General features: G+C 44.4%; 1 protein-coding gene and 1 pseudogene across 1 annotated transcript in view; one reads left to right on the forward strand and one right to left on the reverse strand.

Annotated features, from left to right (window-relative positions):
• Nucleotides 1–2147: 2147 nt before the first annotated feature.
• Nucleotides 2148–27487, reverse strand: part of LOC102853655 (E3 ubiquitin-protein ligase UHRF2-like) — a 79073-nt gene continuing 53733 nt past the window's right edge. The window contains exons 9-16 of the mRNA XM_006881306.1: nt 16996–17100; nt 11398–11504; nt 7962–8124; nt 7097–7237; nt 5378–5474; nt 4912–5069; nt 3479–3577; nt 2148–2294 (exon numbers count right to left, since the gene is read on the reverse strand). Of these exons, the coding sequence (XP_006881368.1) occupies nt 2148–2294; nt 3479–3577; nt 4912–5069; nt 5378–5474; nt 7097–7237; nt 7962–8124; nt 11398–11504; nt 16996–17100 (1017 nt within the window). The remainder of the gene's footprint in view (nt 2295–3478; nt 3578–4911; nt 5070–5377; nt 5475–7096; nt 7238–7961; nt 8125–11397; nt 11505–16995; nt 17101–27487) is intronic.
• LOC102867213 lies at nt 12672–12936 on the forward strand (annotated as a pseudogene).

Genomic DNA, 27487 nt, shown 5'->3' on the forward strand with positions numbered 1-27487 from the left:
TTCCAGTTTCTCCACAACCTTGCCAGCATTTGTTTGCTGCTCTGTTGAACTTTGCCATTCTTTACTGGGGTGGGATGATATCTCATAGTTTTGATTTACATCTCTTTTAGAGCTAGGGATTTTGAACACTTCACTTATTTGTTCACCATCTAAATGTCTTCTTTGGTGAAGTATCTGTTCATATCCTGTGCACATTTTTCAACTGGGTTATCTTGTTGTGGTGCTTGAGTATTCTAGAAATTCTAGATATAAGTTCCTTATCAGACATGTCATTGCCAAATATTTTTTCCCCAGTCTGTGGCTTCCCTTTTTAGCCTGTTGGAGGTTTTGGTTGTACAAAAGGATTTTATTCTTAGGTCCCATTCATCTATTTCATCCTCTCCTGGTTATAGGTTATACAGTGATTTTTTTTTGTGAGAAAAATGTGTATCCGTTTAGATGATCCCAATTTTGTTGGCAACGTCCAAAGCATCATAATCAGGAGCAAGTCGAACACAGGCCTCCTCCTCCTCCTCTCCATCAGGTCCAATCAAGGAGTTGACCTTGGTCACATCACTATCATTGCGTTTCTTTATAGTTTGTTCGATTTAGTGCTCGGTGGCCTTGACATCCACAGTGTTGCTGCTACTTTCTATCTTCTTCATGGCTGACTCAGTGTTTAAGGGAAACTTGATGATGGCAGTGGTCAAGCTTGTTTCTCCTGGGGGCACTCTTCCAGGGGTATTTGGGCTGCCTTCAAAGTCTCAATGTATCAGGCTGCCAAAAGGTGGGTGATGTGTGGATCTTTTTTTATGTGGCTGTGGATGCCCTTCAGGACGTCTTCTTGGCTTTTAGCACCTTCGCTTTGGCTTCAGTTTTGAGAGGGGCAGGGGCTTCCTTTGCTTTCAGCACAATCTTTGCAGAAAGTGGCAATACAGTTTTCAAAGACATCAAGATGATTCAGAATATTCTCATTTCTGGGTGCCGATACTCAAAGGGGTGGTGTTAGTGGAGCTGTTATTGCACAAGTGTGTAGGCTCTATACTGAAAAGTAAAATAAAAGGAAAAACCATCCCCAGGATGAAATCTGTCCTTAGCCAATTAACACCCAGGATTTCATTTTGGTTCTCCTTAAAGTAAAATACAGTGCAAAGTATCTGTTTCAATACATAATGAGCAAACTTGGAAATAATGGATTCTTAAAACTGTAATACAGCACAGACAAAAAGGAAAAAAAGAACAGATGAGTGGTTTTTCTGGACATAAAATATTTATTAGGTGTACTTTGGGGAATATAGTGAATATAAAACGTAGGATCACAGTATGAAGCAATTTCAGCCTTCTCCAAGGTCAGCGCTGCCCCCCCGCCCCCCCACGCTCTGCAGACGTGGAGCCCCGGTGGGGATTCTCTGCGGCTGGAGGGGAGGGCAGTGCAGTTGGAGCTGCGGCATTTACAACGAGCGCACTTTGGGAGAATTCTTTAAGTGCAAAACCACACCACATTACACTAATGCAGCAACAATGCATCCGGGTTCTCGTGAGTCATTAGTAGTCAACTTGCATAAAACACCAGAAAGAAGCACAAATGGAGGCTCACATAATGGGCTAAAAAATGGGCTAAAAATGAAGCGGTCCTTGCAAAAACGCACACTGCGATGGGAAGAAGAGACACAACTACAAGGTTCTGCACAGCACAAGCTGGCTTGTCCTGCACAAGCTGGACTGTGGGGCTGCGGGATCGCGGGGCCGCAGGACCATGGAGCCACTGGACCGCGGACCAGCCGCTTCCTCTTCCGTAATCAGATCACAGGAACGACTAGCATAGGGGGGCAGTGAGTAGCTCAAATTTCATTTGACTGATTGTTCAATGATTGTTAAAATCCCCACCAATCTTTTTCTGTCCTGAGGTAGTTGCAAAATAAATCCTAACTTGGCTCTCACCGAGGGCTGAGGCTCTGACTCTTCATTCACTGAACTAGTTGTCGCTGGCAGGAAACTACCTTTGATAATACAAAGACAGCTGAGCAATGGGTCTCTTCCTACACACAAGGATGGCTATGTGCAAAGAGGATTAGCTGCTTCAGAACTCCAGCAATGGGTCCGGCGCATCCCCCCCACCCCTCAGATTTTCATCGTTGTCCAGGAGGGACGCGGCAGAAGTGGACAGATCACCGCCCTTTGCTGTAGCCAGGGAAGAAAAGGTCGAGCAGAGTCTGGAGGTTCTCATTGGGAGTCATGACGTAGTTCTGACCGAGGTCACGTCGGCAAGCCGGACAGGAGAACACCTGAGCCTTAAAGGAGCGCTGCAAGCAATCCTGGAGCAAAACCAAACAACAGATCCCACCTGAGGAGCCAAGCCTGCAGAGAGACACCCCACAACCCAGGCTTTGGAAAACAAATGGCCAGCTCCCTGCCTGGTGGACAGGAAGTCCCCACGACAGCAAGTGGACAGCCTGAGACCACCCCAGGGCGGCAGGAGGGGAGTGAACAGGCCTTTCTGTGCCTTCATTTTCTCCTGTAGAAACGAGGGTGTCAGAAATGAGGTATGGTTCCTGCTAATGGGTTGGATTTGAATCTTGTGCCTCTCTGATGACTTGAAAACTCGGGATTTCATGTTATTTTTAAAATCCACTCACATGGACCAGCTAGAACGAAGTTAAATATTTTAACAAACCACTCAACACAGGGGTAAGGTTTGTTCTCAGATTTCAAAAGAACTAAGTTTAGGGAGCTCTGGTGGCCTAGTGGCAAGATGCTGCACCGCAATCCCAGAGGTATGCGGTTCAAATCCACCAGATGCTCTGCTGAAGAAGGAGGGGGCAATCTCCTCCTGTACCAGGCAGATCTGATTTGATGGTACACGCAAAAGTAATACAATTTAAAAAAAAAAGAACAAAAAAACAAACTAAGTTTAGAGGAGAGGCGAGGCAAGATACTGAGTCAGCTGACACTCCAGCCAGATTCTGGTGTTGGTGTGACAAAAACGCAAACCTCCTTTTACACCATCAAGTTCAACTTGACTGGGCTAGGTGCCAGGCAGAGTTTGTTTCAGACTCTTTATTATATACAAGGAAACAACCACTCCAGTTTGCATGCAAACATGAAACATACATGAGCAGTAATCTATAAAACACCCTGCCCTCAATAACTCTAAACCTCAAAGAACATACTGGAATCCCTCTGACTAAAGGGGAAAAAACTATGCATTAATCACCAAGATGTAATCAATGCTTGTCAAGTAGCAAAGTGGTGTAACTAGTCTGCTTTCTGCAAAGACCCACTAAAACCTGCCCCGTTTTCCTAGGTTTCAGAAGCTCCGTCTGGGACCAGGCCAGTCTTACCCCTTTCGAATTGCTCACTTTTGTGGGAAATATTTGTGCTTTTCTTCTCTAGCAGGTTCTCACCTTACAGAGACCTTGCCTTTCACAAGTTTTACTGAATTTCATGTGTGAAAAATGGGGTTCTGCAGTCAGAGGGCCCCTCAGGAATGTCTACTTACTTTACAGACATTGTGGAGGCACTCCGTTGTTACAGGCTGGTAGACCAGCTCCTGACAACACACACACATAAAAGATTGCTCCAATTTCTTCAGAAAATTCTAGAATGGGACCCAAGAGGAAGACAAAGGTTTATTTCAAAATGCACTGATTAAACTCTCAGTGATGAACAGTCTTAAGTCACATTTAGTACATTTTTCACTAAGGGGGGAAAAAATAACGTCGTAACTAATCACTTGAGAAAAAAGAAACTCTTATGGCAGTAAAAGGAAGAAATGCAATCCTCTAAGCCAGACATATTAGTTTTTAATCATAGCGTTTGACTATAGAGACTGTCATCCAAGTTCATGACATCAGAGAGTAAAAGTCCCCCTAAATCTCATGTTCCAGAGAGGTTTACTGCTGTCCACTTAAAAAAAAAAACCAACATAAAAACCATGGACAGCTTGTTAAGGCCACGACATGCTCACATGTAGATCTACTAATCTTCAAAAGCTTTCACAGTAGTCTAGGGTATGAACATATACAACAACAACAAGAACTTTCTGTAATAGTGCCTCTATGTACGCTTAATATATACCCTGAATATGTAGCATAGCACAAATATACATGTTATCTCTGAAGTTCACACACACACATACACACACATCTATATAAATGAAAATAAATCCAGCCTGGTTCATTTTTGCCATAAGTGGGGAACAGGCATCCACTGCTGAAGACAGAGAATCGTGAACTTCAGCAAGCGAAGAAGGGGGACGTGATGTAGCAGAAACGTGTCAGCAAGTGTTCTGCGGTGGCACCAGCACGTTGTGAGCTAGTCCAGCAAGTTTTCTGCCTTTGATGAAATACAGTTTTATTGCTTTCCTATCACTTCTTTTAGTGGAAAATATAGCAAAATTGGTGAAAGCTATAAACCTGTCAATGAAAGAGAGTGTAACTATTTTCCACCAAGATGGCAGTGAGAAGACGGCATCCTGGAAAAGGCTGCAGACTTGCATGGGCTAGAAAGCAAGGCATCTGGCCCTCTAGGTCTCCGTGCGTTATGACACTTTCCCAATGTATTTCAGTGTGTTTATGCCTCAACTAAAAATGGTTCCCAGGAAGCGTGGCTGAGTGTATTTACTGGCATTCGCTCACCTCCCACCATCACAGCTGGCCCTCAAGCTGGCTCCAAGGCTGTATGTCACCTGGAGATGATCTGCTTGCCTCCCCCCTTGGAGCCACTGGTGGATTCGAGCTGTGAGTTCTCTACACCGTGTCACCAGAGCTTTCTTACCAGGAGGTCACAAATCAACACTCAAGTGAATGCCAGAGTCTCCCAGTATTGCCTCATACTGTATATGAAAGGGCGGGCAGATCACAGTTCCTAAAGCAACGAGTCTTCCTCACGCGTTCGCATTAGAACATTACGTCGAGGAGGAGTGCTACGTACCGGGCCTTCCACGAGCGAGGCGAGCACTTCGTCCCACAGCTTCTGGTTGTGGCGATCTTCTCGGATGAAGTGCTGCTGCTGGGGAGTGAGCTGGAACGCCTCCACAGCTTCTGCCGAGTCGGACATTCTGACCACTTTGGAGGCACTTGGACACTCATCTAGATTTATTCAGAAATGTGTCAGCAAGTGTTCCGTGAGAACCATGGAGCAAAGGCGTCCCCGGCAGGTGGGGTCGGCAGAAAGAGAGCCCCGAAAGCGGCACCCACCCCCCAGGAGCTCTGAGCCTGGACCTGCTGCTGCTTCAGTTCTGGCACTAGTCTGCCCACTCTGATGCATCTCCTGTCCCGTCACCCCCCCACCCCCCCGACCCAACTCCCTCTTGCTTTTAACATCTAGGAGTCTCTCAACAGATTCTCCTCCTCAGAAACTAGGCTGCTGAGAATGACTTTCTGAAGTAATCACCTACCATCGGAACAAGCCCTTTTTGAGGCTTCTCCACCCTGTTTCTTGGACTGTCCTTTCGTCTTCTTGGCGTCCTTGTCTGAAGGATAGCCTGCCGGATACTGATGGGGAAACAAAGCACACACGGTGTCAGCTTCACAGAGGAGGAGGGTTTCAGATCAGAGCCTGGTGCTTTTTGAATAGGGAGAGGGCAAGAGTCATCGGTGCTCCTCCCCAAATGAAAAGACTTTGTATCAAGGAAACATCCATTTAAAGAACAGAGAATTCACAGGACAGAAGACTATTAGAATTCCAAATTCTGTGTAAAAACATGTAGCTTTGATTCTGAGATATCCATTTTATAGCAAAACCATCTTTTCAGGCCTCACAGTTTCAGATCTAAGAGATCAAAGTTAATGCCCTCAGAAGCTGTGATTATGTCTGGCTTGAAAAGTCTGAGGAAGAGACAGAGGTAGAATCCAGATACGAAGGTAAGTGAAGATCAATCACAGAGCACAAGAGACGGTAATCAAATAGATGGGCTAATTGTGGGGTCACTGTAATAAAAAAATGGAGGAGCCAATTTCTCACCTCTCCAAAGCAGAGGAGGGGGTGCTCAGAAGACATAAAGCTACTCAACTGCTGAACTGTCTACCAGCCAAGGTCAGATTTTGAGGAATAAAATCTTCCTCATCTCTGTTTTGCCTATTTCAGGGTCAAGTTTGTGATAACGCTCATATCCAAAGCACAACACGCTCAAGGCCTCATCAATCACCTTTAAAACTCACCAAAGCAGATGGACAAATGTGCTTCATCTATAGTTTCAAATCCCCTTGATGCAGACCAATGGCATATGAAAATATTTTGAAAATGGATCTAATATATTTTTTTCCAATATTTAGTTACCAAAAAAAGGTTATTTTAGCAGCTGATGAGTCTCACCGAATCAATCAACTGTATGTGTTTAAAAACAAAAACAGAAATAGAGACGCACCAGAAGACACACACTCATCTGCCTGGGTGGCCAGACACCTGCCCACAGTTCAGCCCCTACACATGCAGAGTGGCCACAGCCAGGGGAACGACAAAGCGGGGAGTCTGGTGGGACGTGCAGTGAGGGGGAATGGTGGGGAGAACTCAAACTGTGCTCTCAAGCCAGTGCCAGGGGAATCTGGGGGTACAGCAGTGAGGCGGAAGGCAGCCACAGCATCGACTGTGCACAAAAAACAATGTCTAGTGTGGGCAACAGCTGAGCATAGGCCAAGGGGACACAGCCAGGCACTAGAGGTGGTGACAAGGCGGGGAAGCGGCTTTGAGGAGGGGAGAGAAAAGGGGTGAGGAGAAGTGAGAAGGGTAGAAAGCAGACCACTCTTCTAAGCCAGCTCCCTCCTCCCCTGACCAAAGAAACTCCCCCTGGGCCCCTTCTCATGATCTTCTGTCCCAAAGTTTACTCATCCCTTCTGTTCACACTGTATGTAAGTCATCTCCAAATGGAAGTGCAACTATTTCACTTTTCACAGACAAGCCCGGCTCTTCTCAAGCACAACTCTGGGTCTTAGGAAGGCTGTGCCTCCAATGCCATCTCCACTGTCATGCTTGCCCAGTTACACACGTGCACGGGCCTCCTCACCCCAAACAGGCTACTGAATAATCGCTGTGAGTTCTAGCCAATGTTAGAGAGCATAGGCTGCAAACAGGCACACATTTTACAAACACACAAGTGGTCTAGACAAAGGCGATTAACCTGTAAACGTAGGCACAATCTCTTTGACCGTTCCATTCCTTCTGAGGTCCAAGGAGCGGGCTCAACATCATCTCTTCTTAAAAGATAGCGCCAGACCAAGAATCCATGGCTCGATGAAATCTCTGGCCAGTATTTCACCACCTGGATCAAAATATGCCAGTATTACTTTGAGATTTCAATTTCTGATGTCTTCACAATGTCACATCAGTGGTTTCAGTAAATGTGTCAGACCTAAGTATCATTTCAAAAAATACTTGTTTTGCTCTAAGACTAGTGAATAAGTCAGGAATATGTGCTACAACTCTGTTCTGACTAAAAAACTTGCCAATAATCTGGTTTACATAAGTAAAGATTGTTATTAATCTGAAAGAGCAGACTCCCTGCATTAGGGAAATTCTGCACACGAGCAGGCAGGTCTGCCAACAGTAACTGATCTCACTGACACCGAGTCAGAACCGACTCACGGGGACCTCCGGGCTTTGGAGACGAGTCACACAAGGGGAGACTGCCTATCTCCATGCTGCAAAACAGGCAACCCTGTTTACACAAACAATGTAAACCTGTTTCTAATATCATACTGGGTTCTTAAAATGTGGAAATCTATTAATAGACTCAAATCATTCTGAAAAAGGATCCAGATCTGTAACGGTAGTTTACAGAACTTATTTTTATCACAGAGAATCTAGTCACTTAAGAACCTTGCTCTCCAAATAGAAAGGCAAAGCAGCAGAGCTCTGAGCCCGCTCCGTGCGGCTCTGCATTTCCAGAGGAAGCAGACACCCCAACCAATCGGCTCCTTCCCGCCCCAGCCCTCCTTGAACACCCAGGGAGGAGAGGGGACGCCTCGCGGTAGCGTATCGAGCACCTTGTAAATGCCATCGTATCTGTTGCCTTCTTCAGGAGCATATTTGCTGATCTTCCTCCCTTTAAAACTGCGGATCACTCTGACCGGCTTACCAGCTCTCCAGTTCCGAGACTCTGCTCCAATTTTATCATCCAATGGGGCATCACAGTTTAGGGCCAATGCCCTAAAAGACAAAACAAAGTCTTTATACCAAGTACTCTTTCTTCAAGCGCATAATCGAATCAGTGGCTCAAGTAAAAAGTGAATTATGCCTTACCTGACGGTTAAGATTCTACGATTCTTTCCATATTATTCCAGATAATAGGATTATGCTTTCCCCACCAGCAGAGAAGACAAATCAGTTTTCTGATGTCACCCCCAAGTCAAGGGATTGGTTCTCAGATAGCCTGTAGGGTTCTTCTGAAAGTAACAACATCTGTGCCACGTATAATAGAAAACAACTAGAAATACATGGAATTTTCTTTAGATAAAGTTGGTTGTGGAGAGGGAGGATGTTGGAAAACTAAAGCCATGACCGGTTTGAACAAGTTATGTTTGAAGGGAGTGGGGGAAATTGCTGGAAATGTGTTGGAAGAAACGCAGCAAAATCATGATGCCAGCAAGGGACAAAAGACGTTCCCAGGTCTACTTTTTACATATCAGATAACAAAGAATCCTAATTATTTAGAAAAGTATTAAGAACAAGTTTAATATGGGAAAATACTTAAAAGCCTCCAACAAGACAGAAGTTACAATGATGCATCCAAATACCTGTGCAACACAATTTTGACAGTCAATCAGTCAAGACCTAGGCTTGACTCACGTTCACTCTCTTTGCTGAGGACACCAGGACAGGAAGGAAGCCTGGGGGCTGAGGGCTGAGGCCAGGGGGTGTCTGACTCAGCTGAAGCTCCGGCCGAGCACTCACTTGACTACACACCTCAGAAAGCCCTTCCTGGAGAGCCAGTCGGCCACAGACACTAGAGCCTAATCATTTATTAGCAGTATTTTCCCTGCTTTTCAATTTACTTAAAAAAGACAGCACAGGGAGCAGATCAGGAGTAAAAAAAGGGGGGGGGGGAGTGCAATGAAGCAGATGCAATCTAGTGAAATCAGCACAGGGAGCATATTAAGAGAAAAAGGGGTGATGGTGAAACAGCAGATGCAATCTAGTGAAATCAGATATAAAAATACTTTTGGGGTACAGTTCTCGTTATGCAGGCTCAAATGGAAAATCAGGTGGTAAGACTGACTATCCTACTGAAAAGTAGTCATGTGTTTAAGAGGAAGTGAACTTAAGGATGAGTTCTGCTCCTAAGCGTAGTTTTAACAGGTGTGGTCAAAGACCTAAAGCCTGCCAAGGGACCTCTAACGCAAGTGGAACGCACGAAAACCTGGGAGGAAAGAAAAACAGAGGGATCCTCTCTAGGTTAGAATGACATCGTCTTTATGGAGTATCTGCCCACTCACAAGTCACTTCAGGTCTAACAATGCCACCACTGACTGCAACACCATCTCACTTCCTCCTCAGACGAGGCTGTCCAGGCGTCTGACAGGATCCCAAGGGAGTTAAATAATGACCAGACAGCAGCAAGGCTCACCCATTACTCTCCCTGCAGCCTGAACAACTGGCTGCCTCCAATTTTTCTAATTATCACGGTGCCGCACACTTTTAAACTGACGACTGTGCTTAGAAACCTATTTTGCCATCATTTGCGGCAACGTGTTAAATCACCTCCCTGTCCTCCTCAGTCTCTGAACTGGAAGACCCACGAATAATCAAGAAAGACTTCTCAGAATCAAGAAGCAGGTGACAAATTACCTCTTAGTCAAGAAGTAAACCTGAACTGGACTGTACACTACCTGGGAAAAAAGAAACTATGGCCAGAGCTAAGGGCTCTCCAATCTGTTTTCATGTTTGTAAGATAAAAAGGCACCTATGCCTGAGGCTCCGACAAACACAAGACCGATGTCCAGCTTCCCACATAAGCAACTGCCTGAATCTTAGTTTTGCTGACGGGTCAGTTCCGAAGCCTTTCACGGTCTTAAGAGCAAACATTTTCGAAGTTCGTCAATTTTCTAACATAACATACAGTAAATAAAACGCAACAGAATACTCCAACTGAGTGGTTTCCTCTCATGGCCACCCTCCATCAGTTTTCGGCAGCTGCAAATCTAAATCAAGGAGAGTCTAGTTTCTCTCCTGAGGGGCAGCTGATGGATTCAAACAGCTGACCCTTGGGCCAGCTGCCAAACATGGAGCACACCATGCTACCCTGGCTCCTCTAATGGGAAACAGGACATTATCAGACTGTTCAAAATCAGAAACCTCCAATGGACATTACAAATGTACATTAGTTACGAAAGACATTTCAATCAAACAAGGTAATCTAATTAAAGGGGAAACAGGAATTTTGTATTTGACAGTCTGAAAAGGCCATTGTGCAAATTCAAAATACACTCGCATGGACAGAACCCTTTTAGAGTATTTACGGTTCTTCTTAAGGCCCTTTCTCCAGAAGAGCCAGAGACATCTAACTCATTTTTGGTGGAGAAAGAATTTGAGGAATGATTTCACCAGCAAACCTGACCTGCCTCCTCTGCTGGTTTAGTCAAGTAATCCTACTGTCAGTAATAATACAGACGACAGACACGAAAAGCACACCCTATGTCACCTAACAGGTGGTAATTTTTCATTTCACACAGTAATTAAAAATTAAGGGGGATACTATTTAAAACTGAAAACTGAGTAATTGAGACTCAAAGAAGTGGGGAAAACTTGGCTTCCATGCTATTCATATCAAAACACCTTTAACAGCAGAATATTTAAAATGTCCAACCCCACAAAACGATCAAGAAAATGATCAATATAACAAGTTCTCCTGCGGAAGTTGTTATCTGATGGCGTGAGCTGTTGGCATGCACTTAGGAAAGAAAAGCCTTCAAAGCGGTTACACTGTTTCCACAGGAGCTGGAGTATCACTACTGCAAGGGCTGCAGGTCAGTGTACTCGGGAGTGGCCTTTGGGGCGCCTTAAGGGCACTGAGTCAAAAGAGGGCATCACTGAACAGTCCCCTTTATAACATTTCAAAAAGCACTGTGATAAATTGGTATTGACGGAATGCTACTTTAAGTCAGACCTAGTGTGCAGATCAATCACCTTCTGCTCAACGTCACGTAAAATCATACAAAGTTCTTTTCTTTTAAGGTATCAACAAGTTCTCAAAGGCACCTTTCCTTGAAAAGTGTCAACATGTTAAGGAAGATTGGAGTTTAAGAGGAAATAAGTTAGGATGCTTACAAGCAACTATTGTTTTAGAGCCTTTCTTTTAACTCTCAATGGAAGACTTCTGCAGTTTAAATTACAAAGGATATACACCTATAATCAAACTTTTATGCAAAGCCCAAATTCTTAACAATCTTCAGTCTACTTATCAGCTCTAACGAGGAAGAGTACCTGTTCATGTTTGTCAGCGTCTGGTCAGCCGATGGGGCACCAATTCTTTTATTACCAGCAAGGTTTTTACCTCCACTTCCCGTGTATGTGAACTCATCACCTCGGTCCTGAGGAGAAAGGTTTCTGCGTTAAGACACCCACAGCCATGTATGGTTTTAAGAGCTGCTATCTCAGCGTGCGCAGGGGTTAAGCACGAACTAAGAGGCTGGTGACTCAGACCCACCAGCTGCTTCAAGGGAGACTGGAGAGGCAGTCTGCTCTGTAATGCTCAGAGAGAGAACATCTGCTTCAGATGCTACGTGCTGGCAGGCTCTCTCCAAGGATCTACCAAGAGAAGGCAAAATGCAAACACAATTTGTGTGCTGGACACCTTCACATTCTCCCACCTGCCCGAACTTCCACGGTGAAGTTACACTTTCCAATAACTCAGTTGTAGCCAAATGCTACATGGGAGGTACCTTCTAATATAGAGCCAAAAAAAAAAAAATCAACATAATATTTCAAAAGGAGTCAGATGGCCTCGAGATATTGTGTTAAATATTTATATTTCATTAAAAACCATAAGAAAATCAATACTCATTTGTAGATTCTTTAACAAGCATTCCGCAACTGAATTTTCAATCTTTTCCGTACCTGTTTACTGATAAAGCTCAAATTCTGAAGTGGACATTAAGTTTGTTTTATAAAGCAAACTTACGTAAAAATCTCATAGAAAACATTATTAAACTCCCTACATGTCATATTCTGTAGATTCACCAATATTGCACAAAGGCAATAGAATCATCTACCATTTACACAGCGAGGAACAGAGGATTGATCCCCAAAACTGTCATCTCAAAACCACCCTGCATTCCAAATGTGTAACTGAGCCTCCTGTCCTCAGAGACCTCCTTTCTAGCGGACTAGCAGAGCGGCCCCAATAAAGAAGGGATATTAAAGGAAGCCTGGTGCTGTACCTACACCATCTGCATGAAACCAAAGGGGCAACAATTTCCAAAAAGAGGAGAACACAGGGAGGGGAGAATCAGAACAAATCAGACACAGTTAAAGAGCACACAGACACAATGTGTAAACGTGATATAACCAAGCAGCTCAATGAGGGCCATCATATGGAAGCCTAACTTGTCATGTAAACTTTGATAAAGAATTCATTAAATTGGAATGCTCCATCCAGAATTAGGGAAAAGGCCTGGATTTCTGAGTCCCCGATTGAAGTGCCGCCCCTTTCTGGGCCATCCAGATCCGAGCTGACTGTAGTATTGAGAAGCCCTGCCATGGACCCACCAGCACGTAAAGAAAAACCCAAAGTTAAAGAACCTGTCAACAGAGTTGAGAAGGCCAAGCAGAAGTCGGCCCAACAGGAGCTGAAACAAAGACAAAGAGCGGAGATCTATGCCCTCAACAGTCATGACAGAACTGGAGCAGCAGCAGTTTGATGAGTTCTGTAAACAGATGCAGCCTTCTGGAGAGGGAGTCACCTCTGGTTCAAACTCAATGGGACCCTCCAAACACTGTCTGCCAGCCTTGCTACCAGTTTGAAGCAGAGATGGCTCATTTGGAGCCTTATACAACTGGATAAGACGACGACTGTGTTATTCCTAAAACTGGATAAATCTGATTTCCCCTTCACTGGTTCCTCCAATCAGAAATGTCCTGACGCTTTTCGAAGAGACTTGTTTTCTTCTAAAATAATAGATTTTTAAAAAATCCTTTTTTATTATTTGAGAAAAATCAATGTTTTTGTGAGACTGTGTATCTTTACCAACAATAAAAAGAAAATGTCCGGGGAGCTCTGGTGGCCTAATGGCAAGGAGCTGCAACTACAATCCCAGAGGCACATGGTTAGAATCCACCAGATGCTCTGTCTGCCGGGGAAGGAAGGACAATCTCCTCCTGTACCAGTCAGATCTGATTTGACGGTACACACAAAAAAATAATAAAAAATAAATTTTTTTTTAAAAAAAGAAAATGTTCATTTGTCCATCAAAAAAAATTCATTAAATTATTTAAAAAGGAAAAAAGTAGGAAAAGAATTTCATTTGAATACTGAAGAGACAGTATGAAGTGTACTTGAGGCAAAACAAGCTAAAATATTTCTATACTATCTACAAATTCACAAAGATACACTTAAGTCTCTACCTGATTTGAGTATCACAATAAATGGAGAAAAGAAACTACCAGTATCTAAATTGTGTTAACACTAGCTAAGTCATGATTATTCATCCATGCAAGATCATTTTAATCTATTCTGAATGATTATAAATAATGACATTCTTTTCCTACTAAGTACAGGTTTTCCCTTTCCAAAAGACTGTTCCTACAAAACCCTTTGAATGTCCAAATGGCATAAAACAAAGATTTACAGTTAATTTATATTAGAAAAACATTCAGAGAGTTTCATTCCCGGACCCCAAAAATAATCTACCAAATGATGCCAAGTAATGTGTGAAACCTAAAATAACAAGAACGTGGGTGCATGATCACTGTCACAGATCAAATCTTCAGCGGCCTGATTCCGAGCGCACTTCCTGGAGACAGGGCTTCAGGACACCACTCTAGGTGTTTGGGATCTGCACAGTGTCTTGAATGGCTTGCTATAAAACAAATACTAATTGCTAATTACTTCTCTCCCCTCTCATAAAAGCAAAAATCCTTCTGGGGAAAACAAATACGAATGTAGGTCTTTCATAAAAATGCAGTGGTAATTACACCATTAAAAAAAAGTTATATAAAATGAACTTTTGAAAACCAAGAGACACCTGAAATTACTTAAGAGAAAGGTCAATTACTAGTATTTCATTATTTCCTTTCTACTAAAAGCTTATTCAATCTGTAACCTGAGCAAACTATCCAAGAAGCTGGACTCTATATGAAGAGGAGTGAGTTTGGCATCAGGAGTGGAGGGAGACTCATCAATAAACTGCATTATGCAGATGACACAACCTTGATTGCTGAAAGTGAGAAGGGCTTGAAGCACTTACTACAGAAGATCATGGAATGCAGCCTTCAGTATGGACTGCATCTCAATGTCGAGAAAACAAAGATTCTTAACCACTGGACCAACAGGCAACATTATGATGGATGCAGAGGAGACTGAAATTTTCAACAGCTTCATCTTACTTGGATCCACAATTAACACCCTTGGTACCAGCCATCATGCACTAGGCTGGGAAAATCTGCAGTTAGGGAACTCTCCAAATTATTGAGGGGGAATGATGTCAGTTTGAAGATTAAGGTGTGTCCCTGATTCAGGCCATAGTCTTTCTGATCACTTGCTATGCATCTGAGAGCTGGATAATGAATAAAGAAGACAGAAAAAGAACTGACACCTCTGAACTGTGGTGTTGGAGAAGAGCACTGACTCTCATGAACAGCCAAGAGAACAAACAGATGTCTTGGAGAGGGTGCAGCCAGAGTGCTCTTTGGAGGCAAGAATAATGAGGCTTCGCCTGACATACTTTGGGCATGTTGTTAGGAGGGGCCATTCCTTGGAGAGGGACACGACACTGGGAAGGGTGGAGGGTTGGTGAAAGGAGAGGAAGACCCTCAACCAGGTGGACTGACACAGTGACTGCCACAATGGGCTCTGGTGTGTCAGAAAGTGTGAGGATAGCACAGGATAGGGTTGCTATGACTCAACTCCAGGGCACCTAACAACAACATTAAAAGAAGTAACTGTAAGTTCTATGGTTTTAAAAATGTTTCTATTGAGTCCACAATCCCAGCTGTTACTGATGTAATAAAATGAGATGCCAGCCTTAGGTCTATATTTTAATGGATTAAGACATTACTCCATACCCCTCCCTTTCCCCCCTCGTTTCCTGTTTAATGTTATGTTCCATGTGAAGAAATTCTATTAAATAGGTCTAGAGCCATGCAGTACATTTCCCTAAATTTGTCAAAAAACCATCTTTCAAATGGCACACTGCCGGATTCATAATGCCGCATTCATAACCATAGCAACAACTCAGAGTTCTGCTCTCTTTCAGCAGTACTTAAGTGGAAAGGAAAAAAGGTGAGGCGTGGGAGAGTATGCTGGGGCAGCTTGACCTGAACTGTGCTCAAAGCAGAACAAACACATTTCTGAGTATTCTTTAAGCAGTGAATAATCACGTGAACTCAATTCAACTTCTGTAATATACTCATTTGAACGGCAATCTTAAAAACAAAAAATTTTGTGTATCCAGAAAGTAAGGAACTTCAACCTACAAAAGTTCAGCCAGTATTATCTGACTCCTTCAGTTCTCCTGATGAAAAAAAAGACGAGATTCAACTGAGTGCAATGTCTCGTCTGTGAGTCACTAACTAAACTGTTTGAAAGATGAGACTTTCACCCCAACTTAACCTCCTGTAAAGACAACCAGATACACCATCCTAAAGTACAACTAAGATCACTGCATTCCCCCCAAAAAGCCACAAAGGATCATTTCCTTCACCAGACTTTCAAGGGTATCTATAATACAGCCTCGATTTCTGCCATCTCCTCACTCATGACACCTCTACAGCAGGTAAACCAAGTCACTTTCAACTCCTGGAGACCCCACATGTGCAGAGTAGAACCACCCAATCGTTCTGAAGGCTGAGACTTTTTGGAAAAAGCCTGGCATAGCTCTCCTCCGGGCACCTGTGGGTGAGTTAACCACCAACCTTACTAGTATTTGAGAGCTTAACCATTGGTCACACCCCAGGACTGTTAGTACTCTTCTGATGCCTGCAAAACTGGGTACTACCACCAGTCCTGGTAACATCAGCCTAGCACTTACTGTGTATACACTGGGTGTCACTTCACTTAATTATCACCCTCCAAGGCAGGTGGCCTAGTCCGTAGGGGGCTACAGACTGCAAAGGCCGTACCTTCGAGGAAGAAAGGGGGCAATCTCCTCCCATAAGATTTACAGATTTGGAAAACCTGTTGGGAGGGTCAGTTATGAGGCAGTTTCAATTGGATGAAACTGAGATTTCACTACGAGACTGAATTGTCAAGTTGCTAGTCTGAAACAGTACTGAGTTTATCTCAACAGATACTCAATTCGGCCTATTCTAAAGCCCAAGTCCAACACTAGGTTAGCTACCTTTTTGTTGTTGCTATTGTTCTTGTAATCCTAAGAAGCAATTCTGATGTTTGTAAAGCCACAGGTGTGTGACCACATGTCTGTAACAGATGAAAACACTAACGCTGTGGCTCTGAGAAATTTGCCTATAAGACCCTGAGTTGTAGACCAGGAGGCGTACCTCAAAGTTAAGTTTTGTTCTCAGTCATCCATACTCTAATTTTTTTTCTTTTCATGATATTTTACTGTATTTCTAGTTGAAGTCTACCCAGGAACTTAGATCCCCCTTTGACAATTTCCATACAAACTGGCCGATGACATTCATGACATTTTGACCATTTCATCAATTACTGGTGTAAGGATTACTCCATTTCCGGCACTCTAGTTCCCTGGTTCTTATTTCTTACCTTTGGTTTAGATTTGATGTAAAACAAAGAATCTGTATTTCCTGAATTATTACCAAGACAGGTTTTAAAGAACAAATTTGTACTGTGGTCAATAGAAAATAATTTTTTTTTTAAAAAGAAAAATAACTATTATGACTTACTACTTCATCTGCAAATCCACCAGCCAGAACCAGGGAGTAAGCTCCGTCATTGCTGCGACCGTGGATTCCACCAACATGGGGCCTATGAACACCTGCTTCGCTCACCTAGAAAAGGAACAAAAAGTCTTGTCATATTACTGACACTCAAGTGACATCTGAAAAGTGCATTCACATGTCACTGGGCCATAGAGTCTCTGACCAAGGACCAAATCTCACCTAGAGTTCTAGGCTCTGCTCTTCACTAGTTATTTGTTATAGATTATAACAAAGATTATGTCCCCTCCCCAAAGTAAGTATGGCTGACCTTAATCTTGTGCTTGTAATCCCCTTTGGGAATGGCTTTTTTTTATGTTCATGAGACAGTATTTTTTAAAAAAATTTTTTCTTCTCTTTGAAAAGTAAAGAAAAATTCTTTCATGGGTGTAAAAAAAAAATTTTTTTAAAATTATTTTTCATCTTAATGAAAGTTTACAGACACTGAGAATTTCCATTCATTCATTGTTGCACTTTTCCTCCCTGCCCTCCCCCCACCCATTTGCTCTTCTCTTTGGAAAGTAAAAGAAAAATTCTTTAATCGTTATACAATCCCTCCCCCCAAGTCCACTCCACTATGCAGCCTTTGTTCTGGACTCCTGTCATGACAATAATACCTAATCACATATCCCTTTTAAACAGTTGTCTCCCTCATCTGTTTCAATGCAGTACACATTATTTTTCCCATCTTTCTCAGTCTCTTCCCAACTCCTGATGTCAGTCTTGTTTTACAACCGCACGAGACAGTATTTGTCAATCTCTTTTAAACTATAAAAGAAAATGAAACAAGAAATCCCATAAACACTGCTGATGGCAAGTCACATGAAGTCTTCAAGGGATCAACAAGGATTTCCCCCAAGGACAGAGTCTGCACATCCCTAGAGCCATGCTGAGAGGGAATAAATTTCTATTTGTTAAAATCATCCACCTTGCTATTTCTTTATGGCAATGGTGAGAAAATTGCTACTGAGTTGCTATACCAGCATCTCCAATTCTGAGTTTAAAAATAAGTCTCATGTTTATTGGTACTTCTGGCTAAAACAGAACTTACTATCCGTGTTAGAAACATAAGTTACTGTAGATTCTTTGTTATTCCTCAAACCTGTTTGGTCACAAGCACTGCTGATTTTGCAAACGACTTCTTTAAAATGCTGAAGAGCAAGGATGACACTTTAAAAGACAAAGCAGACCCAAGCCATGAATTTTCAAGTGCTGCACATGCATGTGAAGCTGGACAATGAAATAAGAAGAATCAAGAGGACCTGACTGAGGTGCTGGCACAGAGCATGGAATACACTGTGAACACCAAATGAGCACAGGTGTCTCTGAAGAAGTGGTCAGCGTGCTTCTCGGAAGTGAGGACGGTGAGATGTCATCTCACATTCCTTAGCGGGCTGAGCTGACACGACGACTATCAGGTGCACAGCAGAGACTGTGAGCAGTGCAGGCTCAAGAAAGCAACTGCTGTCTCCCTCCCGAGTCTCTCAAGTCCACCCTCACGGCTCCCAAGTTATGATGTTATGGAAGTTTATCTCCTCCCAAGAGATGATCTGCCTCTGAAAACCTGCCAGCGGGTCAGCTATGGGTGGGTTCAGACTCTGCGGCACACAACGCACGACCCAAGAACCCAATGCCTGTAAGGGAGCTCTGGCGGGAAACCTGAATACCACGCATGCCTCTCCAGTAGACGGTATCCACCACTGGCTCCCGGAGACACTGGCAATCTCCTGCAGGATTTACATTCTCGAAACCCAACGGAGGGCCAGCTATGAGTGAGGAAGACTGAGCACTCTCCTTTACTGCCTCCAGCTCGGCTTCTTTCAAGCCTATTCTTTCATCACAAACACCAATCCTTTATAAATCCTTTTGTTTTGTGCTTTGAATGGCTTACAATATCATGGCTCCCACCAAGTCTAAGCGAAGCCTTACTCTTGCTGAGTCTGGTTCCTAGTTACTTTCCTAGCCTCATCTCCAGGTTCTCCTTCCTGGAGCTTATACACTTGAGCCAAAACCCATCTGTGTTCCCAACTGTGCTATCCCTTTTCTGACTTCAGTCATGCTACTACTGAGCTTCAATGGCCAACTGCTTTTTTCCCCTCCAGTATGTCTTCAAGTTAGGCTCAGCGAAACAGTAATTTCTGTGTGTGAGTCAAGCTCCACGAGAAAGTAATTGTAGTTTAACTGTCATAAAATTATTCTTAGCACAGAAAGGGAAGGTGGGCTTAGAGCTTGCACAGTGAGTGAGAATAAACAAGGCACTAGCCTAGGGGCACTTCTGCAGGACACAGAGCCCAGAAAAGAGCTGAAAATAAACGGTAGGCTCAAGTTCAGACAGCGAGTTGACCACTAGTGCAAGGCGACCCCACTGGGGGATGCTGCTCCCCTGCCCTGCTGGAGAGCTCTCTCCGTAAGTCTTGCATAGTTGGGAACAGGAAATGCTCGCACAGTGAACACTGAGATTCCGTTACCACTGTCTCTCTTGACTGCTGAGTCAGAACTTATAGCTGACATTCCAGCAGGTTTTCAAAGGCTGTAAATCACACTGAAGTGTTCCAAGGTTCATGCCTCTGGCCTCACCTGTTTATACTCACTCCCTATTGCAGCTGCCTTCCAGGGGATTCAGGTTCACAGCAACGTAATCCTAAGGGAGCTCTGGTGGCCTGATGGGAAGGAGTTCAACTACCAATCCGAAAGCTCTCTGTTCAAATCTGCCAGCAGCCACCTCCTCACCTCTGAAAACCTACTAAGGGTCAGTTCCGTAAGCAAGTGTAACCAAACTGGTTGGTGCCGCTCATAAGGGAACTCAGTTTGTTCTAGTCAAGTAACTGACTTGTCCATTTCAAAGGACTTCAGGCTGAAGTTGGTCAATGTTCAATCATTAACCCCCTCTCTCCTTTCCTTTGTTCTCGATGTAAACAGACCCTTCCCTGGGTCCCTCTAAGGAGACTTATCCGCTTGTAAGAGGCCTTTCTGACTCAGAATGACTGGCTACCTAGTCCTGCACCGTTCTGATAGTACTGTCGTCTGAGAATACTGCTGCAACTACTGCAACACTCATCTTGTTGAAATGTTTCTTTTTCAGACCTTCAACTTCACCAGGCACGTGTCCTCCAGCAGGGACGGATTCCTCCTGAGCTTGCTGTGGACCTTCGAGCAGGCCCCTCATAGCTGACCCTCCAGCAGGTTTTCAGAGGCAGTAAATAACATGCAAGGAGACTGTCCATTTTTCTCCCATGAAGCTGCTGGTGGATCTGAACTTCAGGACTGCAGTGCAGCTTCTTACTACAGGGCCACAAGGGCATCCCTGATAGTACGTTCCATCGCATCAGATGAGGCTTGTCATTACATCTTAGTAGCACTTCTTCCAAGAGCAGCTTGTTCTTCTGGTTTGTTGTTGTTGAATTTGACTCATAGCAACCCTATGAACAACAGATCTGCAGCCTGCCCTAGCCGGTGCCATGCTCATCATCTCCGACAGTACCCGTGTGCCCACTGTTACAATCACTGTATTAATCCATCTTGCTGCCGGTCTTCCTCTCTTTTGCTGACTTTCTTCCTTTCCAAGTATGAGATCTTTTCCTAAGGACAGGCCTCTCCTAACAACACAGCGTGTGAGAAAAAGCTTAACCATCCTTGCCTCTAAGAAGCAACTGACTGCACTTCCCCAAAATGTATTTCTTTGTTCTTTTGGTAACTCATGGGATATTCACTACTCTCTGTCAACATCAGAATCCCAAGGCATTGCATTTTCGTTTATACCTACTCACTGTTCAACTTTCAGATGCATAGCAAGTAACTGAAGAGATCATGGCTTGAAGCAGGCATATCTCAGTACTTAAACTGAGATTGTTTCTCCTCAGCGTTTGAGAGAGGTCCTTGACAGCAGATTTTCCCCAATGCATCTTTTGATTTCATGACTGCTGATACCAGGGCTGTTGACCCAAGAAAGACGAAATCTTTGACATGAAATCTTTCCTTCATCTATCATGATGCTGCCTACTGGTCGACTGGTGAGGATTCCTGTCTTGATACTGAGATGTAATCCATACTGAAGGCTATAGTTTTATTTTCTGCAGTCAGCATTTCAAGTCCTCCTTTCGGCAAGCAAGGTGTCATCTGTCTAACACACTTGGCCTATCAATCTCTCCTCAGAACCTTTTCTTTTTTATTTTATTAGTGTGTGTGTGTGTGTGTGTACCGTCAAATCAGATCTGATTGGGACAGGAGGAGATTGTTCCTCCTTTTCCAGCAGAGCATCTGGTGGATTTGAACCATGCACCTCTGGGATTGCAGTACACCTTCTTGCCACTAGGCCACCAGAGCTCACCCAGAACCTTTTCTTACTGAGACAGATCTGGGAAGCTCACACTCTTGTCTCCTGTATGCCATCATACATAATAAAACCACTTCTTCCACGGCCACCCATGATTGGTTTTTCTGGTAGCCAGGGTCTGACCTGTGCTTCTCTAGTAACTAATGTGGCAACGTGAATGGGAGTTTGGGACATGGAGACCTTTGTGGGGGACCCAGCTCACCATGGACACAGGGAGGCTACCAATCAACAAAGTCAGTCTCCAAACAACAGGCTGACGCAGTGAACGCAGCAGAATCCAGAGGCAGTGGTAGCTGCTGACTTATGGGAAGGGGTTAGAGTCCCAGCTCGGCGGGTTAAGAGGCGTCTGCTTCCTTTTTCCCTTTGCATGAGGGAATGGAAAACCAGAACCTAAGCTGGCTACCTTGGTGCAGCTACAGTTCTAACTCAAGCCTGAAAACACACAGGGCTAGCTGCCCAGCAGCAGGAATACCCAAGAGGCTGCAGACTGACTGAGCGCACTGAGGTTTTCCAAGACCCACTCTTTGGCTAAAGTGAGGTGATTTGAATTCTAAGACTCAAATTCAATTAGCAAGAGGTGAAGCGTTACAGTCCTGTAAATCCACTAAGCCTGGGTTAAAACAGCAACGGCCATGTATGAATGTGTGTGTGGTAGGAGAAGTATGCTGGGAACTGAGCAGCCTCGAGACTAAAGAAGGAAAGGATTTGGTTCAGAGACTGACTTCTCTCAGAATTGGATACAACAGACCAGAACCGGCGAGAGCAGGACAAGGGAGCCACATGCTCCAACCTGCCTTACTAGGTTGTCAAGGATCTGCAACATTACTGTAACATCACTTCTTTACTTGACCCAAAAAAGGCACTAGATCAGAGAGAATCCTAAGGAGAGCAGGACGGGGAGTGGGGTGGTCAGGGGTCCACACCCGCTTAGGCTCCCCAGGCTACACTTGCTGGAAAAGATCCAGCTGTGGGCCCACTGGTCAGACGAACAAGGGCCTCACATTCATTCGGTTTCTCTCCAACTGGTGAGTCGTCCCACGGCTCCTTCTTCCCAAGTCTTTTTTTTAAAATTTTATTTTATTATTTTTGTGTGAATGTACCATCAAATCAGATCTGACTGGTACAAGAGGAGATTGTCCCTCCTTCCCCGGCAAAGCATCTGGTGGGTTTGAACCGTGCACTTCTGGGATTGTAGTTGCAACTCCTTGCCACTAGGCCACCAGAGCTCCCCTTCCCAAGTCTTTTTAAGCAACTTTTTCATTGTCTGTTTTTGACTAATCTGTGTTTGACTATTTATTGTCTATCTAAAATACAGGTAATTAAATGTTTATTGATTAGATATCTTTTTATGATTACGTATTTGACGAAATGCTGTGCATCCCCCTTGGAAAATGCGTCCTCTGCACTCCCACACTTGATCTAAGGTCTATTTTGAAAAAAACGTTAGGATTTAGTCTTCACCTGGGAGAAAACAAGAATCGCAAACCTAGGCTGGGAAGTCAAAATGTCAACGAAGAAGTCTGTTAGGCTGTGTACTGCAGAACTGGTCTAAGTTTCTCTAGATGGCCTAAAGCTGTAAAGGCTAATTCTCCTATAGGATAACTGGCCTTGTTGTCAGCTAAGAGGCCAAGAAGAGTGGCCAAAGACTGAGTGAGTGTCTTGTAATACTTTAATGTTAGACCTGCATCATACAAGACAAGACAGGGAGAGATCCCACAGATTCAAGCTCTCACAGGCCTCTTCAGAGCCTGAAGCGATAAGCCCACTGTTGCAGTGTTCATCAAGCCCGGCCGAGCTGCTTGAGCCCAGAGATCCGACGGGCACATCCCTGCCACCACGCGCTCTCCACACCAGGCTTCCGTCTGACTCAGGTCACTGGAAAGAGAAATCTGGTAGTTTTTCAGAGGACCCTAACAATGTAAAGATAAATTTGTAAAACAATCTAACATTTGAACTAACATCAACTGCTATGCAACCAATGAAATGTTCAAATTCGGGGTAGAAGGAAGGAGGGGGAGACAGTCCCCAAGATAAATTCTCAGTGAGATCCTCAAGAACACTTTTATCAGGCTAGAACGAGCGGCCCGATAACTTCTTTTTCAGAGGGCACGGCAAAGGGATTTCTAACACAATTACCTGTGAAAAGGTTAAAGGTATGATCCAGGACAAAAACCCAACCCCCCAAGGTTTTCCTTAACTGATGTGCAGAGGCCCTTAGGAAGACCACAGGAGACAAACACAGGGAAGCCATCTTGGGCACACCTCCTGTGATGCAGACACCCCAGGTATCAGCTCAAAGCAAGTGCAGGGCCAGCGATGCCCAGCTCAGGGCTGGCAGAGAAAACTTTAAGGTCTTTTACAACAGGAACTGGACAGAGAAAGCTTATTGGAAAAAAAATTTTTTAAAAATTGCATGTGTGTGTGTATAAATGAAAGGATGGCATGCAAAGCTCACCTGCCAGGTGCTCTTATGCAAGGAGTTCTGAAGGTCCCAAATACCAGGAGCGCTGCGACACGGCTATGGAAACCTGCAAAGCTGGAGCCAAACCAGTGCAGACAGAGCAAGCGGGGAGGACTCTGGAAAAGGGACTGCCCTGAGCGACCCCAAACAGCCCACCCAACAGGCGAGTCTCCAGGACACCTTCCCTCCTTGTCAACCTCTCTAGTGAGAGACAGACAGACTGACTGACAATGCCCCGTGGACTTCCCAGAGCCGAGCACTCTGTCAGTCAGCACGTCAGTGGAACCTGAGGTTACCGTCTGTGTGATGGAAGGAAAACAGCTTTTATTAAATGAAGAGCTGCTGCTCTGCTTGGATCCAACCTATTAGGCCCTTATCCAGGCTCACCTGTGCAGTAAGACAGAGGTCCAAGGGCACATGCATAATATGCCTGGAAGAGAGCTAGGGAAACTGGGTGTCTTAAAAGGGTTGTGTGTTAAGGTTTCTCTGACATCAAGTTTGTGTACTTGATACTGAGTTTCTTGGCAACTGCTGAGTGAAAAGACTAATGTCTGAAGGAAAGACAAGCAAGAGGAAAAATGGAAGGACTGATCTTTGCAGCTGGTGACCACCAGATCGAGCTACAGATGGCTGGGATGTGCAGACCAGAACCCAAATGGGTGAAGAAAAGACGTCTGACAACTGAGCGGGTCACGACAGCTGCCACCTGATGGTGCCCTCCGGACCGGCTCTGCTATAAAGGCAGATGCCCTCTGGTTTGATAGGGACAGATAAATTAGAGATTGGCTTTCTGAAATGAATGGATGAAACAACTGGCTCTTAGACTTTCATTAGTGGTCATCAGTAAGATGATTGGAAAGAGTAAGTTAATGTTACAAATTATGGTGTGGTTTTCCCCCCTTCAATACATGTTTTATATTGCGTGACTCCATCACACTTCTTCTATGTTCTTGAATCCTTTTATGTTCCCAAGGTCCAGTACCCTCCTGGTAAGAAGTATTTTAGCTAAATCAGGGGTCATGAAAAGCAATCCGCTAACGTCCCAGGCAAGAGGTCTAGGATTAATTAGCTCCACTGTAGCTGTTGGTTGCTGTTGAGTCAGAACCAACCCACAGCTGCCCCTCAGTGGGTTTGCAGAGGCAGTAAATCACACGAGAGGAGATTACCCATTCTCCTGTGGAGCATCTGGTGGATGGATTCAAACATCAAGCCTTTGGGATTGCAGTACAGCTTCTTGCCACCAGAGCCTTAGTTATCTCTGGCTTTCTTCAAGAGCCCCAGTGCACTAGTCTGTTGCATGTTGCACTGGTAAAGGCTGCATGCCTCCAGTGTTCCAAGTCCACCAGCAGCTTAGGGGAGAAGGATGGAAGTCACATCCTATCGGAAGCACAGCCTCCAAGGCCTGGTGGAAGGCTGCTGGGAGTTCAAGTACAGAAGATGCTCGAGCTAGAGAATGCTCTTAATCCCATGTAATGACCTTGCCAGTAAAATAAGAAGAGGACATGGACTGTCTTGAACACTGTTGGGTAGCTGGCTGATGACACAGGCAAGTGTCTCATTCCCCAGGAACAGGCGCTGAAGACAAGTAGGGCTATTAAGCAGCCTGGGAACAGGTATCAAGTACACCTGATATTTACCCAAGGCACATCTCATAATTCTGCCTCTAGTTAATCCTATTCAACACTGATACATTGCGGAGACTGGCAGGATGAGGTCAGCTACGGCGCCAGGCCAAGGGAATAAACCTCTGTCAGACTTTGCAGACACGTTAAGTAGGCAGGTGAAACCTTACCCCCACCAGAGCCAAGAAAGGTGGTGAACTACGAAAATCTTGGCTTAAGGTTATCATTCCCAGTTTGAGGTCCCCAAATTTATCCAAAGCGACGAAAGGCCTGCAATTGCTGACAACGTAATCAAAGGGTTTTCCACAGCTCCGAGTATCACCTACCAGCTTCATACGGCTCAGCGTCCTCTATCCTTAAGGAGAGCTGAGAGAATGAGCCAGGTGAGCTCAGGGGCCAACAGGTCCTCCCATGGGAGGGATCCCTCTTCTAAAATCAAAGTACCCCAAAACCACCATGAAGCCCAGCCTGTTTCAAATGTTATATAGAAGACTCTTTCTAACCACTGACTTGTTTAACCACAAGTGAAACAGCTCTGCAATGTCTTGATAATCCAGGGACAAGGACAGGAGAATATTGATGCCCAATCAGAATAAGGTCCTTCCTGGCAGCGCCTGTGGGCAGTCACACAACGTACAAAGAACCAGGAAACCAAGTTCTTGTGAAAATGCAGAAGTCGGGGGGGTGGGTGTGGAAATTAACTGAAGAAAAGATGCACTCCTCTCAACTGTTCTGCCAACCCCGCTAGCTGGTAAACCTAAAGGGTTTCAAAGTAATGAGATCCTCTTAAAAGGGAAAACTACACTCTATGCTCTAAAAGTCTTCTTTACCGCCATGTATAATAAGGGCAAGTGAGTCCCCAGGAAAGCATTTATTTTTTCCCTGTTGAACACAAATTACCTTAAACAGTCAATTTACTATGTACAGGCAGCAGGTTCAGGAACTACCAGAGACCTTGGATGTGCTAAGATCTAAGATCAGTACAGCTCAGGGCACAACTGTCCCAGTGACTAGTGGAAAGCTGTATTATAAGGCCATGCTTGTTTAATGTGCTTGGGAAATTTGTTCTCTAGACTGTCATGGTTCCAAAAAAATAATCAATCTTGAGACTAGGAGACGTAAAAAGCTTGACCAAGTAGGGAGAATCTGATTCCACAAACCAGCAGCATTAGTCCATTTCTTTTGGGCCTGAAGAAGTCACAGGGCATCTATCCTCCTCAAGGGAAGGGCTTCTCTGCCGAGGACTGAGGCAGGCAACACTCCACACCTGACAGCTCAAGGGAAGGGCTTCTCTGCCGAGGACTGAGGCAGGCGACACTCCACATCTGAGGGCACAGACAGTGCTCATGATTGGCCGCAACAGCACTGCTTCTACCCCGCACTTTGAGATTCACAAAGTCAGGTGCCATCTTTAAAAATATTCAGATTTTCAAGGGAGCTCTGGTGGCCTAGTGGCAAGACGCTGCACTGCAATCACAGAGGTACACGGTTCAAATCCACCAGATGCTCTGCTGGAGAAGGAGGGGGCAATCTCCTCCTTTACCAGTCAGATCTGATTTGACGGTACATGTAAAAATAATACAATGAAAATTAAAAAAAAATTCAGATTTTCTTTTCCTTCCATTTTTCTAATTGCCCAAGCAGCTATTCCAGGAAATTTTCTTCAATATCCCCACTAGAAATAAGAAGTTGAAAAGACTCAATCTCCTCTAGGATAGGGACACCTAACATCAGAGCCATTTTTAATTAAGCCTAAAATTTAGCTACAGAGTCCAGAGAATTGTCTTATTTCTCAACACTGGGAAACCCACAAATAAAAACGGGGTTGAAACAGGCAGGAAACACTAGTAATTCCAACTGCCTGGCTTGGGGTTGACAGTGCAACTCCACCCACACCACAGCTCCCTTTTGCCAACACTACAATTCCATCATTTAAAGCCATCAACTTTTTTGCTCTTCTCTGCTATTCGTTATCGAGCGCTCTCTCTCTCTCTCTCTCTCGCGCGCACACACACACACACACACACACACACACACACACAC

This window comes from Elephantulus edwardii, unplaced genomic scaffold (genome assembly GCF_000299155.1).
Source record: "Elephantulus edwardii isolate Elephantulus edwardi_28Jun2011 unplaced genomic scaffold, EleEdw1.0 scaffold00014, whole genome shotgun sequence".
Lineage (NCBI taxonomy): Eukaryota > Metazoa > Chordata > Mammalia > Macroscelidea > Macroscelididae > Elephantulus > Elephantulus edwardii.